The 20,000-nt window shown below is 51.9% G+C and overlaps 1 protein-coding gene across 3 annotated transcripts in view; it reads left to right on the top strand.

The window, feature by feature from the left end:
- The window catches only part of nova2 (NOVA alternative splicing regulator 2), a 62,165-nt gene that overhangs the window by 12,027 nt on the left and 30,138 nt on the right, over window positions 1–20,000 (top strand). For all 3 annotated transcript variants that reach the window (XM_035384704.1, XM_035384703.1, XM_035384705.1), the window contains exon 2: window positions 5,408–5,551. In XM_035384704.1, coding sequence (XP_035240595.1) covers window positions 5,408–5,551 — 144 coding nt within the window. The remainder of the gene's footprint in view (window positions 1–5,407; window positions 5,552–20,000) is intronic.

Genomic DNA, 20,000 nt, shown 5'->3' with positions numbered 1-20,000 from the left:
CTTCCATGTCCTTTGTGACGTAGAGGTAACTTTCTGGGGCATCCCGGACAATTGGACAAATTGGGAATGTTCTGAAAAACATAAGATTGTTAGTTGTGGAAGTGTAGCAAACATGTAAGTGCCTAATGGATGCAAGCATCCCCCCCTAACTGAGCACCTGATATTACCGTCACCTGTCTCAAGCAGAACGACGGTGTGGCTCATCGTGTAAAGAGCCCCTCCTGGGTCACAGATTCATGTAAAGGGCCCCTCCTGGTTATGTATGAAGTGTGTCTGGGTTGTGGTGGTCCGTATGGGAGACTAGCAGGGGAGGAAACAGGAAGTCTGATCTGCAGCTTCTCAGAGCCTCTGTGACAGAGCCAGGACATGGTCAGCAAGCGGAGGTCTTACAAAACAAACATCCCTTCCCTGCCCTGCTCTTCCTCACCCTTCCTCTTTTTCTTCACGCCAATCTTCCTCCTCATCCTCCCATTCCCGCTCCCTCTCGTCTGCTTTGCTCTCCTCCTGCGCTTCGCGTCTCCTGTCCTGCGTGCTTCTCCTCGGACAGGCCAGGTTCGGGGGGGGGGGGTCCTGCTTCTCTCCTTCCTGTCTGACATACACAGAGTTCCAGGGGACATCTCAGGGTGTAAGGAGACCTTGTTATGGGCAACATCACTAAAAAAAACACTTTACTGTGTGTGTGCATATTCCTGTATTTAACTCACACTTTACCGTGTGTGTGCATAGTCCTGTATTTAACTCACACTTTACTGTGTGTGTGCATAGTCCTGTATTTAACTCACACTTTACTGTGTGTGTAAATGGTCCTGTATCTCTCAGCCCACAAATTTTGGTGATCTGTCATTGGTGATGAATACATTGTACCTTCAACATCAGTCAAGTTGCAATAGAGATACATGTTAATCACATTGGCTGTGCAATGGAAGAGTATCATAACTGCCAGGGTGTTATGTACATGCAGTATACAGTTGAGGCCAAAAGTTTACATACACCTAAGCTAAAGACATTCAAATTCAATTTTTCACAACTCCACACATTTCATGTTACCATACATTTCCCGTGTTAAGTCAGTTAGGATGTCTACTTTATTTCCATAAAAGGTCATTTCAAAATAATAGCTGAGAGACAGCTTTATTTCAGCTTTCATGTACTATATCAGATTTTTAGTGGGTCAAAAGTTTACATACACTTTGTTAGTATTTGGTGGCATTGCCTTTTAATTGCTTAACTTGAATCAAACGCTTGGGGTAGCCTTCCACTAGCTTCTCACAACAATTTGCAGAATTTTTCAGAACTGGTGTAACTCAGTCAGGTTTGTGGGCCTCCTTGCTTGGAAATGCATTTTTAGTTCAGTACACAAATTTTCTATGAGATTTAGGTCAGGGCTTTGTGATGACCACTCCAATACTTTCACTTTGTTCTCTTTAAGTCATTTTGTTACAACTTTGGAGGTATGCTTAGGATCATTGTCCCACTGGAAGACTCACTTGTGACCAATTTTTAACTTTCTAACAGATGTCTTGAGGTGTTGCTTCAGTATTTCTAGATAATCCTCCTTCCTCATGATGCCATCTATTTTCTGAAGTGCACCAGTCCTTTTTCCAGCAAAACACCCCCACAACATGATGCTGCCACCCCCATGCGTCACAGTTGGGATGGTGTTCTTCAGATTAAAAGCCTCACCCTTTTCCCTCCATACATAGCACTGATCATTATGACCAAACAGTTCAATTTTTGTTTCATCTGACCAGAGAACACTCCTCCAAAAGGCTAGGTCTTCATCCTGGTGATCACCTGCAAACTTAATTCTGGCTTTTTTATGTCGGTCTTGGAGTAGCGGCTGCTTCCTTGTGCAACAGCCTTTCAGGCCATGGCGATGTAGGATTCTCTTAATGGTGGATGTAGATACTTTGGTACCTGATGCCTCCAACTCCTTCACCAGTTTCTTTGTTGTTGTCTTGGGGTTCAGTTCAACCTTTCGGACCAAAATTTGTTCAGCCCTGGGAGTTAATTTGTGCCTCCTTCCTGAAAGATGCAGTGTCTGTGTGGTTCCAAGATTTTTATGTTTGCATGCAGTTGTTTGAACAGATGCTCGTGGTACCTTCAGTTTGGAAATTGTTCCTAAGGAGACCCGGTTGTGGAGGTCTGCATTTTTTTTTCTGAGGTCCTGGCTGAGTTGCTTGGATTGTCCCATGGTATCAAGGGCAAAAAGGCAGTGGCTCTAAAGGCTGGCCCTTAAATACAGCCACAGGTGCCAATTAACTCCCAATTAACTCCTAATTATGACAATTGGCCAAACAGAAACTTCTAAAAAGTCATTACATCAATTGTTTAAAGAGACAGTCAACTTGGTGTATGTAAACTTTTGACGAACTGGAATTCTGATGTAGTGAATTAAAGCTGAAATAAATCTGTCTTGAATCGATTGTTTTAAAATGACCTCTAACGTAGACAAAGTAGATGCCCTAATTGACTTGCCAAAAGAAATGTATGGTAACATTAAATATGCGGAGTTGTGAAAAACTGAGTTTGAATATCTTTAGCCTAGCTGTATGTAAACTTTTGGCCTCAAATGTACACATTTGTGTTCCATTTGCAGGCATTGCCCATGTGTTAAGCAGCTACAGCACACAGTTAAAGGGAGAAACAGTCCCCAAATTTTCAGAATTTATCCAGTAATAAATAAGATGATGGATGTCACCGATGTGACTGGTGCGTGTGTCTAATTCTTCATTAATTCCCAACCTCATTAATTGAGGCTGGTTATAATTAGCCTGGTCCAGATTGAAAGGAGGCTAGCCTGTGCTTTTTCTGGAAATTAGGTCAGTTGGAAATGCAGGCTTTTCTGCGCCCCTGCCTGGCGGCTTTGGAGGTGTCGCAGGAGCGGGTCCGAACGAAATGGTCCGTTTCTGCGGGCGCCTGACGTTCCCCCCACAGACCCCTACAGGCAGACTGGCCCACAGTCCAGGCAGAGCTCGCAACTTCCAGGGCTGTGGCTCGCTAACGCGGCTCGCTAACACACAGAGCCTGCAGCTTCCAGGGCCGCGGCTCGCTAACGCGGCTCGCTAACACACAGAGCCTGCAGCTTCCAGGGCTCACTAACGCAGAGCTCGCACCTTCCAGGGCTGTGGCTCGCTAACGCGGCTCGCTAACACACAGAGCCTGCAGCTTCCAGGGCTCGCTAACGCAGAGCCTGCAGCTTCCAGGGCCGTGGCTCGCTAACACACAGAGCCTGCAGCTTCCAGGGCCACGGCTCGCTAGCACACAGAGCCTGCAGCTTCCAGGGCCACGGCTCGCTAACACACAGAGCCTGCAGCTTCCAGGGCCACTGCTCGCTAACACACAGAGCCTGCAGCTTCCTGGGCCGCGGCTCGCTAACACACAGAGCCTACAGCTTCCAGGGCCACGGCTCGCTAACACACAGAGCCTGCAGCTTCCAGGGCCGCGGCTCGCTAACGCAGCTCGCTAACACACAGAGCCTGCAGCTTCCAGGGCTGCGGCTCGCTAACGCAGCTCGCTAACACACAGAGCCTGCAGCTTCCAGGGCCACGGCTCGCTAACACACAGAGCCTGCAGCTTCCAGGGCCACGGCTCGCTAACACACAGAGCCTGCAGCTTCCTGGGCCGCGGCTCGCTAACACACAGAGCCTGCAGCTTCCAGGGCCGCGGCTCGCTAACACACAGAGCCTGCAGCTTCCAGGGCCGCGGCTCGCTAACACACAGAGCCTACAGCTTCCAGGGCCGTGGCTCGCTAACGCAGCTCGCTAACACACAGGCCTGCTTCCACACACAAAGCGTCGCTGCGCTGCGTTTAATGAGATTATGGCAAGCAAAGTGGCTAAATAAAAGATTATAAAGTCCCGGTGATTGATAATCCTTTTGACCAGGCCGTACTTTCTCACTCGCGCTTTGCTTTCTCCAGCCCCTCTGCGTCTGAAAAAGCCAAATCCCGCTCCCTCTCTCGCATGGCTGGGGCTCCATTCCATCTCATATCTGTCAATTCCAGAAATTAACCGAAATTCACTTCTTCACGTGAAAAATGCCAGAACGTCATTGGGCCTTTTCATTTTGCAGATTGAATTTAAGATAATTTTCGGAATTGAGATGGAAATGTCCCCGGGCCTGACGAGCATGCTCACTGTCTCACCGTTTGATTGGCCGCGGTCTGTACCGACACTGCGCCACACCTAAGTGAACTCAGATTCAAATTTGCTCAGGCATCTTCCTTTGGATGAGAAAGTGCTGGAGAGACTGTGGCCTTATGGGGATCGCAGTTCTGCTGTTATCCTGAGTCATCATGCTTCTGGTGCTGGCTGTGGGCCTCTTCGCTGAGCTGGATCCGCGACCCAAAGTTTCTACTGCTCATAATTCCTCCATCGGCTGTTGTGCTGACGCACGTAAAAAAATAAACAAACGTGTGTAATAAAGATCCGGTTTAAGCTGAGTGCCTTGGGGGTGGTGCTCTATATTAATTGGGGTGCAGTAATTAAATTTACCCAGTTGGGTGAGACTGGGGGAAAGTTCAAAAGGGAATAGCGGAACGGTGGCCGGGCGTCAGCGACCTGGCTGTTCGGCTGGCAGGTAATGCTCACGCCCAAATGAAAGACCCTTTTGTCCTGGGGGTCGATGGGTCGACGGTTGGTTCCCTCCCTTATTCTCTTCCCTCGTGTCTCAGCGGAAGCGTTTCGTCTTGCGTAACAGGTGGAGATGAGTCAAACAGGTATTAAGGACGACGCCACCGCAAACCCCAGAGGTTCGCCAGGTGCATGCAGGTGACGTTTCGCTGTTCATGCAGTATAGAAGGCCTCCGGTGCCCGACGCTGCCCTGTCATTATGGAACTCGGGTTTTACTGATGACAAAGATGGCCGCCCCCTCTCCTTCTTCATGGCCTGGGAAGAAGTGTGCAGGGCTGCCTGTTTATTCCATCAGGTTCACAGGAAGGAGCACGCTGCCAGCATTTAGATGTGCAGTTTCCTCTAGTATATAAGCCACGGCATAGAAGGCAATGGGTTTTATTGTGAGATTTTTATTTAATGCTTCTGTTCATACATTCCGACTTTATTTTAACATCACTTCATATCGAGTGTTTACTTGTACATATGTATGCGTGGAAAGAAAGAAAGATAATATATTTCTATATCTTCGATGCAGCTAGCAAAATCATATTACTACTTGGTGTGTGTGTGTGTGGGGGATGGGGGTGGGGGGGGGGGGTGGGAGGGGGGGTTGCGGGGGTCTTCTGTGGTGCATGCGCTAAATAAACTATCCTGTCCTGACAGAGAACGAGCGAGTGCGTGTGAAGGGCAGCCCAGCCGGGGGGGTTCGGGTTACACAGGCCCGAGCCCCAGCACATCTGTGCCTCGGCGTGTCTGATTCGCGCTATCTTGGTCTCTCTGTCATCTCCAGAGGAGGGCGAGTATTTCCTGAAGGTGCTGATCCCCAGCTATGCGGCCGGATCCATCATCGGGAAGGGGGGGCAGACCATCGTCCAGCTGCAGAAAGAGACCGGCGCCACCATCAAGCTGTCCAAATCCAAAGACTTCTACCCAGGTAACCAGAGCAGCCGTGCCTGCACAAAATTAAACGGCAGTTACCCGTTCATCTTTTTTTTACCTAACAGTCACCAGGTAGTATATATTTCTTTAGACAGCCTGGAGCGATCTTGCGCATTATAGCCTTAAGTATTTAAAGAAGGTGTTGTCTTATGGTGGTCATTTTTAAAGGGAAAATGACGTAATTATGCAGTTACCTCTGTTTGTGAAGATCCTGACTGCGTGTGGCTGGGCTCGAGCAGGGATGTGATTGATTGATTGATTGATTGATTGATTGATTGATTGATTGTTTGATGAATGCCATTTTCCCCATCAGGCATTAGAAAGTGAGTTTTATTTGTGTAAAACCGTTCTGTCCACAACTACCTACTGCCATGTAATTTCAGAAGCTGACCTTGTAGATGAAAACAATTTTTTGTGTATTTCATTTGAAAGGAGTACGTCTGTCTGCCCGTTGCCTGGGTTTGGCCGCTTTCAGTGAGCGAGACTGTAGCAGTGCTTCATATGCATCTGCATGCCCCACCCCTGCACCCGCTCCCATAAGCGTCTGAGGGGAGTTTTTTGGGAGAGATCCCAGGACAGGGTGTCAAGGAGGAAGCACAGATGACTGGGGGGGCCGGGGGGCTGGGCATTTTTAATTAAAAGAGCCTTATCCAGCCGGCCGACCTGTCCCCCCCCCCCCCCCCCCCCCCCCAGCCCCCATCTCCTGATCGGCCAGTGAATTCTTCCCTGTCTCTCCCTGCGTGCCCCCTCCTTCCCTTGGCGAGACCCGGGGCCTGACTGTGCCCACAGATGCCAGCCCCCCCCCCCCAAAGCTGGCAGCTGCAGCTCGATGGGATTCAGAAGGATGGAAAAAGGGAAGGAGGGAAGGAGGGAGAAGAAAGAGGAGACTGTGGGGGAACGTTTGTGCATCTGAGATGTGGGGAGGGAAGAGAGAGAGGATGGGCAGGAGGGGGGCGGGCGGGCGGGGGGGGGAGGGTTCCTTCCGAGCAGGGGGCATCTGTATGCAAATGAGCACCGGTTCTTCCTGGGTGCTGAATTGGTCAATAGGACCACCTGCTGAGGGTTCTGGGGGGGGAGGGGGGGGGGAGGTGGGCAAGTGGAAGGGGCTATGCATCACTCTAATGGGCACAAACACCCCAAAACTCCTCCTCTTAATCCTGGGATAGTGCACCGCTAGCACTTCACTCAGATGGCATTAGCTGGCCGCTGCAGCACGGGTCAGAGACAGAGACAGACACACGCCCGTTGGGCCGGAACCGAGGGAAAGATTTATTTGACACCGGCGTTCCAGACGTAGGTCGAGAGGCTCGGAAAACCGCGTGATGTCAGTTCAGCGTGCCGCTCCGTCTCAGAGAGCTGCCGGAATGTGGCGCTGACGTTTTTTAAAACGGTGAAACTGGCCTGCTGCGATTTCGGAAACGGATGCCGCGGGGCCGTCGAGCCTCCCGTCCCCGATCGCAGCGGAGCGCTGCCTGGACGTCTCCCGTCCGAAAACAATCGGGCCGCTATTTTTACTTTCCTTCGCGGGCGCTCCGGGAGCGCGTCGCGGCCGTTCTGTGCCGCGAGCTTCCCGCCGCCTCCCTCTGCGGCCTTTTCTGCGCCCTGGGTCGGCAGCTCGTGTGAACGGGGGTAGCGCTTCCACCCCGCTGTCCTGCCGTGGAGGGGTCTGGTTCCCCCGCCCCCCCCCCCCTCCCAGCCTCGTGGCCCCCGGGCCGCCCCGGCCCCGCCCCGCCCCGGCCCCGCCCTGGCCCAGGCCCCGCCCCGGCCCCGCGAGTCGCTCGGTCGCCAGCGGGGCCCGAGAAGGCGGGCGTCGCCGTTGATGTAATAAGAGCTCTCCGGCTCAGTGTCACGCTCAGTCACTGGCGGGCCCTCTCCTGATTGACAGACCCGCTCTGAATGCCATTCTCCTCCTCGTCCGTGAGAAAACGTTGACTTTGCGCTCAGTTTGTCCCGACCCCTCCGGGTCCGTGTCCCTCCGGCCGCCGCGTGGCGGAGTACGACAGCTTCGTCTTAATCCGGCGCTGAGGTTGCGGTTTTCAGCGTTTAATTCCGGGCCGCCCCCCCCCTCCCCCCCCCCTTCGTTCGTTACCGACGTTGCCGATTTTCCGTTAAGCTGCTTAAGGCCCGAGCATCCTGGCTGCGAGATAAAAAGCTGCCGCTGCGAAATGGCCGGCTAGCCGAAACGTTTGATTGTTTTTTTATTTTTAGCACGTTCCCGTCTCCTGCCCCGCCATAAAATGGTCTTCAGACGCGAGCGTTTTCTTTGTCCATGATGACCCCAGTTGGCTCTTTTTGGTTGTGGGTCATCGGTAGGGGCGAAGGGGCCTGAGCGGCTGAAGTTCGGTCACCGCTGACCCCTGAACGCTGAGCGGCTGAAGTTCGGTCACCGCTGACCCCTGAACGCTGAGCGGCTGAAGTTCGGTCACCGCTGACCCCTGAATGCCGAGCGGCTGAAGTTCGGTCACCGCTGACCCCTGAACGCCGAGCGGCTGAAGTTCGGTCACCGCTGACCCCTGAACGCCGAGCGGCTGAAGTTCGGTCACCGCTGACCCCTGAATGCCGAGCGGCTGAAGTTCGGTCACCGCTGACCCCTGAACGCCGAGCGGCTGAAGTTCGGTCACCGCTGACCCCTGAACGCCGAGCGGCTGAAGTTCGGTCACTGCTGACCCCTGAACGCTGAACGGCTGAAGTTCGGTCACCGCCGACCCCTGAGCGGCTGAAGTTCGGTCACCACTGACCGCTGCAGAACTGCCGGGCGAATGGAGCCCTAAGCCAAACGGGCGCAGCCTGCGTAAGATTTCATTTTGCCTGTATCATGACAGACAGTGCTTCCCAACACACATTACTTTTCAAAATGGCTCTGCACCATGGATGGGTCTCCTCTCTTGTTAATGGATGACTCAGCTCATGCATCCCATGACCTCACTTCCTGTCTTATCTGAGGAAATGCCTGGACTTTACCCACATGCACGTCTGGTGCACTTTACCATGTGACTTTTATCAAATAACGTCAAGTGCAAGCGAGGTGGGATGTGGTTGTGATGTGGTTGGATGTGGTTGTGATGTGGTTGCATGTTGTTTGATGTGGTTGTGATATGGTTGGATGTGGTTGTGATGTGGTTGGATGTGGTTGTGATGTGGTTGGATGTGGTTGTGATGCGGTTGGATGTGGTTGTGATATGGTTGGATGTGGTTGTGATGTGGATGTGATGTGGTTGGATGTGGTTGTGATGTGGTTGGATGTGGTTGTGATGCGGTTGGATGTGGTTGGATGTGGTCGGAGGTGGTTGTGATGTTGTTGGATGTGGTTGTGATGCAATTGTGTCACGGTTGTGATGTGGTTGGATGTGGTTGTGATGTGGTTGGGTGTGGTTGTGATGTGGTTGGGTGTGGTTATTATGTGGTTGTGATGTGGTTGGATGTGTTTGTGATGTGGTTGGTTATGGTTGTGATGTGGTTGGATGTGTTTGTGATGTGGTTGGATGTGGTTATTATGTGGTTGTGATGTGGTTAGATGTAATTGGATGTGTTTGTGATGTGGTTGGATGTGTTTGTGATGTGGTTGGATGTGGTTGAATGTGTTTGTGATGTGGTTGGATCTGGTTATTATGTGGTTGTGATGTGGTTAGATGTAATTGGATGTGGTTGTGATGTGGTTGGATGTGTTTGTGATGTGGTTGGTTATGGTTGTGATGTGGTTGTGATGTGGTTGGATGTGTTTGTGATGTGGTTGGATGTGGTTGGATGTGTTTGTGATGTGGTTGGTTATGGTTGTGATGTGGTTGGATGTAATTGGATGTGGTTGTGATGTGGTTGGATGTAATTGGATGTGGTTGTGATGTGGTTGGATGTGGTTGGATGTGTTTGTGATGTGGTTGGTTATGGTTGTGATGTGGTTGGATGTGGTTGGATGTGTTTGTGATGTGGTTGTGATGTGGTTGGATGTGTTTGTGATGTGGTTATTATGTGGTTGTGATGTGGTTGGATGTGGTTGGATGTGATTGTGATGTGGTTGGTTATGGTTGTGATGTGGTTGGATGTGTTTGTGATGTGGTTGGATGTGGTTATTATGTGGTTGTGATGTGGCTGGATGTAATTGGATGTGGTTGTGATGTGGTTGGATTTGGTTATTATGTGGTTGTGATGTGGTTGGATGTTTGTGATGTGGTTGTGATGTGGTTGGATGTGTTTGTAATGTGGTTGGATGTGGTTATTATGTGGTTGTGATGTGGTTGGATGTAATTGGATGTGGTTGTGATGTGGTTGGATGTGGTTGGATGTGTTTGTGATGTGGTTGGTTATGGTTGTGATGTGTTTGTGATGTGGTTGGATGTGGTTATTATGTGGTTGTGATGTGGTTGGGTGTAATTGGATGTGGTTATTATGTGTTTGTGATGTGGTTGGTTTTGGTTGTGATGTGGTTGTGATGTGGTTGGATGTGGTTATTATGTGGTTGTGATGTGGTTGGATGTGGTTGGATGTGTTTGTGATGTGGTTGGTTATGGTTGTGATGTGGTTGTGATGTGGTTGGATGTGATTGTGATGTGGTTGGTTATGGTTGTGATGTGGTTGGATGTGTTTGTGATGTGGTTGGATGTGGTTGGATGTGATTGTGATGTGGTTGGTTATGTTTGTAATGTGGTTGGATGTGTTTGTAATGTGGTTGGATGTGGTTATTATGTGGTTGTGATGTGGTTGGATGTAATTGGATGTGGTTGTGATGTGGTTGGATGTGGTTATTATGTGGTTGTGATGTGGTTGGATGTGGTTGGATGTGTTTGTGATGTGCTTGGTTATGGTTGTGATGTGGTTGTGATGTGGTTGGATGTGGTTATTATGTGGTTGTGATGTGGTTGGATGTAATTGGATGTGGTTGTGATGTGGTTGGATGTGGTTGGATGTGTTTGTGATGTGGTTGGTTATGGTTGTGATGTGGTTGTGATGTGGTTGGATGTGGTTGTGATGTGGTTGGGTGTGGTTATTATGTGGTTGTGATGTGGTTGGATGTGGTTATTATGTGGTTGTGATGTGGTTGGATGTGGTTGGATGTGTTTGTGATGTGCTTGGTTATGGTTGTGATGTGGTTGTGATGTGGTTGGATGTGGTTATTATGTGGTTGTGATGTGGTTGGATGTAATTGGATGTGGTTGTGATGTGGTTGGATGTGGTTGGATGTGTTTGTGATGTGGTTGGTTATGGTTGTGATGTGGTTGTGATGTGGTTGGATGTGGTTGTGATGTGGTTGGACGTGGTTATTATGTGGTTGTGATGTGGTTGGATGTAACTGGATGTGGTTGTGCTGTGGTTGGATTTGGTTCTATCTGCTCAGCATGCCCCCAGTACTCCTTGTCAGCGGGATGAGTGACAGGTCAAGAGGGCCAGTGAAGTAGGTAACTGCTGAACCTCTCGGCTCGGGTGAAGATCGGCGAGAAAACGTCTCTGAGAAAGAGCTGGCAAAGCAGAGAAATATTAGTGACACTGAGTGCTGTGTCTAACACTTTCAATACGAGAGCAGGGCTGGCCCCTCTCCTTTCACATATTTTGCTTTGTTCAGACGGGGGGAAGCAGAGACGGTCAGGGATAGAGAACAGATCACAGCTCAGGGGGTGCCATCAAAGCGCCCCATCCCCCAGTACGGGTCTAAATTCGGTCGCCCCCCCAGACAACGCCTCACGTCCCGCCGAGTTCTAACGCTTCCATACCTCTGCATTACTGCATCACCGGGCGCACTTAAAAATAAAGACGCCATACAAATGATAAAACGTGATACTTCTATTGTGACATGTCCCATTATATATGCATGAAATGACACATGAGCTCCGAGGGGGGACGAGTGCCAGGGATGGGTGGTATTTAGAAAGAGGAGCCGGGGCCCCAGATCAGGACTGCACATAAAAAGAGTGGCCTTTAATCCGCATGACATTTGTTTTGTTTTCCTGCGTGACGTCAGGCTCCCCGAACGGGAGCGCTGGCGCACGCGCTGGCTAATGCCTTCAGATGGGAGAGTAATTCCTCTCCTGGCAGAGCGGCCCGTGCTTGTGTGCCCCCCCCCCCCTACCCCCCCTCTCCACCCCGCTAAGCGCACTGGCCCCGCCTACCCGCCCTGCCAGCTGCCACCCACGCGGAGCGCATTGGTCAACGTTGCTTAGAGCCGTCAGCTGACATGCCCGTTCAGCCAATCAGCAACGCGCGGCTGATACCTGCAGAAGCACTTGGAAAGAGGCTCTCTCTTTCTCAGCCGCCTCTTTCTCCCACTCTCTTCCTCCCTCTCCCCCCTTCTCTCCCACTCTCTCTTTCCATCTCCCTCTCTCCCCCACTCTCTTCTTCCCTCTCCCTCACTATTTTTCCCTTTCTCATTCTCTCACGCTCCTCTCTCCCCCCCTCTCTCTCGCTGTCTCTCTCTCTGTCTTTCTCACCCCCATCTCACTTCCCCCTCTCTCTCTCTCTCTCTGTCTCTCACTAACCTCCCTCCCCTCCCCCCTCTCACTCTCTCTTTCTCTCTCCACCCCCCCCCCCTGTCTCTTTTTCTCGCTCGCTCTCGCTCTCTCTCTCTCAGGTCCCAGGGGTGTTGTACTTTCTTGAGCTGGCTTCGCAGTTTTTTAATCAGATATAATAAAAGGCACCAGAGGGGCCCTCCATAAATAGAGCGCCACAAATATAGCGGAGATCAATTCTGCGGTGAGCAGGGAGTGGGGAGCCATGCAGGAGGCTCTGGGTGAAAGATTATTGTCGCTAACCCCTCTCCCAGATCGCGCTGGCCCCTCCTATCCGCTCACAGGATGGGGTTCCGCCATCACCCGCACTTTTCTCTTCTGACGGAAAGAATAAGGCTGGGAGAGAGAGAGAGAGAGAGGAAGAGAGAGAGAGGAAGAGAGAGAGAGGGGAGAGAGAGAGCAAGGGCGGAGAGAGAGGGGCGGGAGAGTGTGAGAGACAGAGAGAGAGAGAGAGAGAGGAAGAGAGAGAGAGGGGGAGAGAGAGAGCAAGGGGGGAGAGACAGGGGCAGGAGAGTGTGAGAGACAGAGAGAGAGAGGGGGGAGACAGGGGGAGAGAGAGAGGGGGGAGAGAGGGAGAAAGATAACGAAGGGAGGGGAGAGAGAAACAGAGAGAGAGAGAGAGAGTAATCCTATTTCACTACCTGAATTTTATCACACCATAAATTGCATGACCCCCTCCACACCCGACCCCCCCCCCCCCCCCCCCCACTAGCACAGTTCCCACTTCCTGTCCCTCAGTATTCCCCGGCTGGCCCTTTGATTAATTCCCGTTTCGCATGTAAAGCAAGTCCAATATTTGACTGCATGTTTTATGGCCTCTTCCCTGCTGTGGGGAAGCCCGACTCAGCCTCCCCCACAGATGCACTTTCCTTGCCTTTGTGGGATAACTGACTGCACACCTGTGCTCATACAGACAGACAGAATAAGACATGTGTTTGGATTGGACTTCTCCTCAGTGCGTGACCTTCCAGGAAATTAAAATCACCGCACTGGGCTGTGTTATTTTAGGATTACGGGATAGCCACAGCTGAACCGGGAGGAGAGCTAGGCGCTAGGCGAGCTAGGCGGGCGCTCATTATCGTGTGAGATGTGTGCCGTCTGTGCTCCTGTCCGCAGGTTCGTTTGTTAATGCTGCATAGTTGCAGCTTGCGTGGCCTGCGCTGACAGGAGGCTAAACGGGGCATTTCGGCGGACCTATTTAAAGAGGGGTGAAGGCGTGGTGCGGGGCTCTGTGCAGCGGGGTGTGAGGTTTAAAATGGGCTCGTGCTTCTCTCCTGATGAAGCCGATGTCTTGTCCTTGCTGAAGGTGCTCTTACCGCTCATCCTGAATAAGGTCACGGACCAGGCGGTGGGTTTTTTTTTTTTTTTTTTTTTGCCGGGTTTCGGCCAGACCGGAGAGCAGCCGGTACCGCGACTTCAGTGGCGTCCGGTGGCCGGGCGAAGCCCGGGGGAGGGGTTTGGGGGGAGGGCGTGGGTGGGGGGGGGTGGGGGGGGGGTTCTCCAGTGGGAGCCTGGGATTATGCGCGATTATGGCAGACGGACAGAAATAGCGCTTTTCAATCTCTCTTTGTGTGGGCGGGACCCAGCCCCTCCCACTGCTGCCCTGGCCGCCATCGCCGGGACGACCAGCCAGCCGCCAGCTGCGCGCTCTCGCAGACCGCCGTTCGTTCGTAACGGGGCCAAGGGAGGGATATTCACCCCCCCAAAAACCAGCTATTCCCTTACCTGGGGAGTGCAGTGCTGGGGTGAGAGAGAGAGAGAGAGAGAGGAGGGGGTGGGGAGAGAGAGGGGCGGGGGGAGAGAGAGAGAGAGAGAGAGAGAAAGTGTGAGACAGGGAAGTGAGAGAGAGAGTGAGAGAGAGAGAGAGAGAGAGAGAGAGAGAGAGAGAGAGAGAGAGAGAGAGAGAGCAGAATGAATACAGTGGTCTGAATGAACAGTGCAGGCCCCAAACACGCAGTAACAATAGAGAGTGGTGGGCCACTCTTAATGACAATGGTCCCTTTGACATTTTGACCGCACCACTACTTCAGAATGGGGGGAAGGGAGTCTTGAGTGGGTCAGCCCCCATGGGACAGTATGTGTGTGTGTGTGTGTGTGTGTGTTTGTGTGTGTGGGTGTGTTTGTTTTGGAGAGAGATGAATATGTATTCCCTTTGTTGTAATGTTTGTGTGCATGTCTCTATTCTGTATAATGTGTGCGTCTGTGTCTGTTTTCGGAGAGAAGTGCTGAGTATGTGTGCATGGGTGTTTGCGCGTGTATGTGTGACCGCATGTTTGTATGTGTGTTTGTGGTTTGTATGTGCATCTGCGAGTGGTCGAGGTGCTATTGGCACCGAAACGCCGCCTCTAAGATGAGCTAAAGGACGTGTGTGCGTACAGCGCGTGTGCATACAGTGTGTGTGCGTACAGCGTGTGTGCATACAGTGTGTGTGCGTATGGTGTGTGTGCAGTTTCGGCTGCTTTGCTTTTATAGCGTCTGGATTATTTCCCCATTTACCTGCACTTTAGCAGTCACGCTTTGATGCAAAATTTCCAGCAGGGAAGGAAGGAAAGAGGCATATTTCTACAGACACGCAAAAAAAAGGAACTTGATAATTATGGTAATTGACACTAAAGCCAAGCTGACTGTGAGCTGGATTCTTGTGCACAGGGAAGGAGAAGAGAGGACTGTATCAGGGACTAACGGGGACTGAAGCAGACTTTCCTGCTATATTTGTTGTCCTTCGTTCCCAACGGGCGATGAACACACCTCCCTGACAGCTTCTCTGCATCTTCCTCTTTTGCGTGCTGTTCTCCCGTGGGTATCTTAAGACGTCCTCAGACGGGTCTGTGCTTTCTGGGCCTGGTCCGTGCGTTAGGTCGTTGTGAGATTGTAGTGCAGGCAGCAGTTTGGTGAACAGCCAGGATGCTGTCAGTTTTCTCTATAGGAGTTTGCTGCTTTCAAAATGGCGCTGATCCGACCGTTGTTACCGAACATGCAGGTGCTCCATTTCAGTACCAGGGTTTAAAAAAGTAAAAAAAAAACAAACAAAAAAAACGGAAATCGGGAGCACTGGTTGGCTGAGGTGAACTGCGTCTGTAGAACTGGAGTCAGAGATGGCACCGAATTCGGGCCCCCCGGGTTGGCCACCCCCCCCCCCCCCCGGTTCGGCAGGCTGCGGGGGTGCGGAGGTGGTGGCGTCTCGCGTGCGGCCGGGTGGGCGGAGGACAGGGGGGGGGGCGGCGGGAGACGCGATGCGGGCTCCATCTTAGCGGCCCCCTCCCGCCGGGCCCCGCCCACCGGGCCCCAAACAAAGAGCGCTTTGTGAGGCTGTGTGCGCGTTCGCTCAGAGACACTAATCAAAGCGACAGCTCAAGGAGCGGCGGGGGGCGGGGATGGGGGGGGGGGTTCTCTCCTAGTCCATGCCCCCTCCCCCCACCACCCCCCCCCCCCCCGCCCTTCAGCAGGTGTAGCGCAGGGCTATAGGATACCTGCACCTCTGGGGGCCGGTGAGGTGGAGCTGGTTTCTGCAGTCCAGTCAGTAGACATCACATGGGCACGGGACCACCAATCGAAGGCTCCCTCCAGACGAGGCAGCAGTTGAACCCTGGTGCCTAATGAGAGAAGGGCTGCTTTGTTTTGCTGATGTCAGACTGCTCCAGAGATGCCCTCCCTGAGAGCACTGAGTTTGGGTTTGTCTTTCGTCCTCTCAGAAGAAGAGTCTGGAATCCTAAACGCATGCAGATAGATAGAGAAGATAGGAAAGAAAGATGATGCGTTTATGATTCTGCTTTCCAATACGAGTCAAAATTATGTATGATTTCATTTATTTTCAGCGCTGACACCAGTTTTTTATATTGGATGTTCCCAGTGTGTGGTGGCTGTGTGTGCTTATGGAAGCCGTGTGGTTATGTGTGGTTATGGAAGCTGTGTGTGGTTATGTGTGGTTATGGAAGCTGTGTGTGGTTATGTGTGGTTATGGAAGCTGTGTGTGGTTATGTGTGGTTATGGAAGCCGTGTGTGGTTATGTGTGGTTATGGAAGCTGTGTGTGGTTATAGAAGCTGTGTGTGGTTATGAAAGCTGTGTGTGGTTATGGAAGCTGTGTGTGGTTATAGAAGCTGTGTGTGGTTATGTGTGGTTATGAAAGCTGTGTGTGGTTATGGAAGCTGTGTGTGGTTATAGAAGCTGTGTGTGGTTATGTGTGGTTATGAAAGCTGTGTGTGGTTATGGAAGCTGTGTGTGGTTATAGAAGCTGTGTGTGGTTATGTGTGGTTATAGAAGCTGTGTGTGGTTATTAAAGCCGTGTGTGGTTATGGAAGCTGTGTGTGGTTATGAAAGCTGTGTGTGGTTATGGAAGCTGTGTGTGCTTATGGAAGCCATGTGGTTATGAAAGTTGTGTGTGGTTATGGAAGCTGTGTGTGGTTATAGAAGCTGTGTGTGGTTATGTGTGGTTATGGAAGCCGTGTGTGGTTATGTGTGGTTATGGAAGCTGTGTGTGGTTATAGAAGCTGTGTGTGGTTATGAAAGCTGTGTGTGGTTATGGAAGCTGTGTGTGGTTATAGAAGCTGTGTGTGGTTATGTGTGGTTATGGAAGCTGTGTGTGGTTATGGAAGCTGTGTGTGGTTATAGAAGCTGTGTGTGGTTATGAAAGCTGTGTGTGGTTATGGAAGCTGGGTGTGGTTATAGAAGCTGTGTGTGGTTATGTGTGGTTATGAAAGCTGTGTGTGGTTATGGAAGCTGTGTGTGGTTATAGAAGCTGTGTGTGGTTATAGAAGCTTTGTGTGGTTATTAAAGCCGTGTGTGGTTATGGAAGCCGTGTGTGGTTATGTGTGGTTTTATGAGCTGTGTGTGGTTATTTGTGGTTATAGAAGCTGTGTGTGGTTATTAAAGCCGTGTGTGGTTATGGAAGCTGTGTGTGGTTCTGTGTGGTTATGTGTGGTTTTATAAGCCGTGTGTGGTTATGTGTGGTTATGGAAGCTGTGTGTGGTTATGCGTGGTTTTATAAGCTGTGTGTGGTTATGGAAGCTGTGTGTGGTTCTGTGTGGTTATGTGTGGTTTTATAATCTGTGTGTGGTTGTGTGTGGTTATGTGGTTATGGATGCTGTGTGTGGTTTTATAAGCCGTGTGTGGTTTTATAAGCTGTGTGTGGTTATGTGTGGTTATGGATGCTGTGTGTGGTTATGTGTGGTTATGGATGCTGTGTGTGGTTATGTGTGGTTATGGAAGCCGTGTGTGGTTATGTGTGGTTATGGAAGCCGTGTGGTTATGTGTGGTTTTGGAAGCCGTGTGCGGTTATGGAAGCCGTGTGGTTATGTGTGGTTTTGGAAGCCGTGTGTGGTTATGAAACTGCGCGTTAGAATAGCCTGTGCTGGCAGCCATTTTCCCTCCCTTGCTTTCATCTGAGTGTTGTTCTGCCTGTAAGCAAACTGGCCTGCAGTCCAGCCGTGGTGAAAACACGGAACGGCACCTCGAGAAAGGAGGACGGCATCGAGGAAAAGGGATGCAGAGAGACCGTACAAACCCGCAAACTCCCTCCCTGTCAGAACGCAGCACAGCGCGGAGGCCCGAAGCCTTTTCACCACGGGCCCGTGTCCGCCGTGTCTCTGGTTGCCATGGAAACCTCCCAGTTGCATAACCCAGCGAGGAAAGGAGAGCAGAACTTCTTAATGACTCGCCATGGATGCGGGTCCACTCCGGGAGAGCCGCGAGGCTTAAAGGGGCAACGTGCCGGGCGGTGGGGACACCCTGAGCGTAATGCCGCATTGCCTTTTTAAGATGGAAGGTGCGCTGTGACAAAGGGAGGTCAGCTGTGGTTTCATGGTCCAATCACTTTCTTAGGGGGATCAAAGCCCCCCCCCCCTCCCCCAACCTATGCAAACCCCTGATAGCCCCTCTGCTGCTGCCCATTCTCACCCCCTCAGAGGGGCAGATCTGCAGCTGCCCCCAAACCCCCCAGCTCTACCCCCCCTCTTTGGGACCATTATCTCTAATCCCCAGTGAAACGTTCCGCCTTTCTGATGATTAATTTCCCCGACAGACGAGGAAGCCGTCAGCTGTCCAGCCGGCCCTTTCCGCGCTCTCACTTTAATTGCGGCCGATCGGCGCTCGCTAATTACGAGCGTCCCGGGCCGGGGGGGGGGGCGAGGTGGTGAGGGGTTGGGGGCGGGGGGTTGTCAGCGGCGACATCGAGGCAGCCGAACAGCCGGGCCCGAGTCGGCGCTGGAGGGGGGGCGCGGCTGTAATGGCTGTTTCCACGGTGACCGGTCAAACCACTGTGCTGTGTTTTATTTTCGGGAGGTGAGTGGTTTTGGGGAAATTCCGCGGCTCGGACGGGCGTGTCCGCAGCACCGGTGGCGGGATCGAGGCGCGCGCCCTTTCGGACCCGACCGCCCGCCCCGCAGGAGAAGCTCCCAGGACCTCCTGAAATGAGACCGGTGAAAAAGTCAGGGGGGCGGAGCTGAGGAACGAGACCTTTCATCTGGAATGGGGAAGGAGGAGCCCCCCCCCCCCTCCCCCATTATGCCCTTCCTCCTGTCTTTATCAAACCTCACAATGAGCCTTCAGAGCGGGGGGGGGGGGGGGGGGGGGCTGGCTGAGCGTGCACGGCTGCCTTTCGCCCTCCTCCCCCCCCGCCTCCCCCAGCAGGTGCAGAAAGCCGAGGTTTGGCGATACCGCTTACATCATCGCCCGCGGCGACAGGCCCGGTACATGGGGGGAGAGAAGCGCTCTGTGACTCCGTCTGAGGAAGACTTCGCTGGCCGAACGACGTCGCGCCACGTTATTCTCCCCACTGCCAGCTGCACTGGTCCTCAGGAACCAGCACGCTTGTGTTTCTACATGCATCGCATGCAGACTCCCACTCCTGCAGCTGCACTGGTCCTCAGGACCCAGCACGCTTGTTTTTCTGCATGCATGCAGACTCCCACTCCTGCAGCTGCACTGGTCCTCAGGAACCTGCACGCTTGTGTTTCTACATGCATCGCATGCAGACTCCCACTCCTGCAGCTGCACTGGTCCTCAGGAACCTGCACGCTCGTGTTTCTACATGCATCGCATGCAGACTCCCACTCCTGCAGCTGCACTGGTCCTCAGGAACCTGCACGCTCGTGTTTCTACATGCATCGCATGCAGACTCCCACTCCTGCAGCTGCACTGGTCCTCAGGAACCTGCACGCTCGTGTTTCTACATGCATCGCATGCAGACTCCCACCCCTGCAGCTGCACTGGTCCTCAGGAACCTGCACGCTTGTGTTTCTACATGCATCGCATGCAGACTCCCACTCCTGCAGCTGCACTGGTCCTCAGGAACCTGCGCGCTTGTGTTTCTACATGCATCGCATGCAGACTCCCACCCCTGCAGCTGCACTGGTCCTCCGGAACCAGCACGCTTGTGTTTCTACATGCATCGCATGCAGACTCCCACTCCCAGAATCTCCATTTGTAGGATGCTCTAGATCTGGGATCTCAAACTTAAGTCCTGGAGGGCTGATGGTTTTTGATGTGTTCCTGCACTTAAGTGCTTAGTTAAGTCATTGATTGGCTAAAGAGTCTGCACACCATGTTCCCAAGGCCATGATTGGCTGCTGATTGAAAGGAAACCACAAAAACCAGCAGAGACTGCAGCCCTCTGGGACTGGAGTTTGAGACCCCTGCTCTGGATGTTTCCAAAATATATATATATATCTCAATGCAAATTTGTGGCATCAGTTGCCAGAAAGCACCATGAATACACCAAAGACTTTGGAAAGTTTACCAATTTGAATATTTTAATAATGTTATCATAATTGTAATCAAAGGCATCATTTGGAATCAATATTCCAAAACAGGCCAAACCCTAACCCCCCCCCCTGTTTTTTATGCAGAAAAAAGGGCTAAAATGCTGGGGGAAAACTTGCATTGCATTCTATAAACCAAGGTCTTTATTTCTCTGTAGATTATGTGTGTGCGTGGGCGTGCATGTGCATGCATGT

This window comes from Anguilla anguilla, chromosome 12 (genome assembly GCF_013347855.1).
Source record: "Anguilla anguilla isolate fAngAng1 chromosome 12, fAngAng1.pri, whole genome shotgun sequence".
Taxonomy (NCBI): Eukaryota; Metazoa; Chordata; class Actinopteri; order Anguilliformes; family Anguillidae; genus Anguilla; species Anguilla anguilla.
Note: the sequence above shows the minus strand (reverse complement) of the source record. Positions and strands in the feature narration are given on the sequence as shown.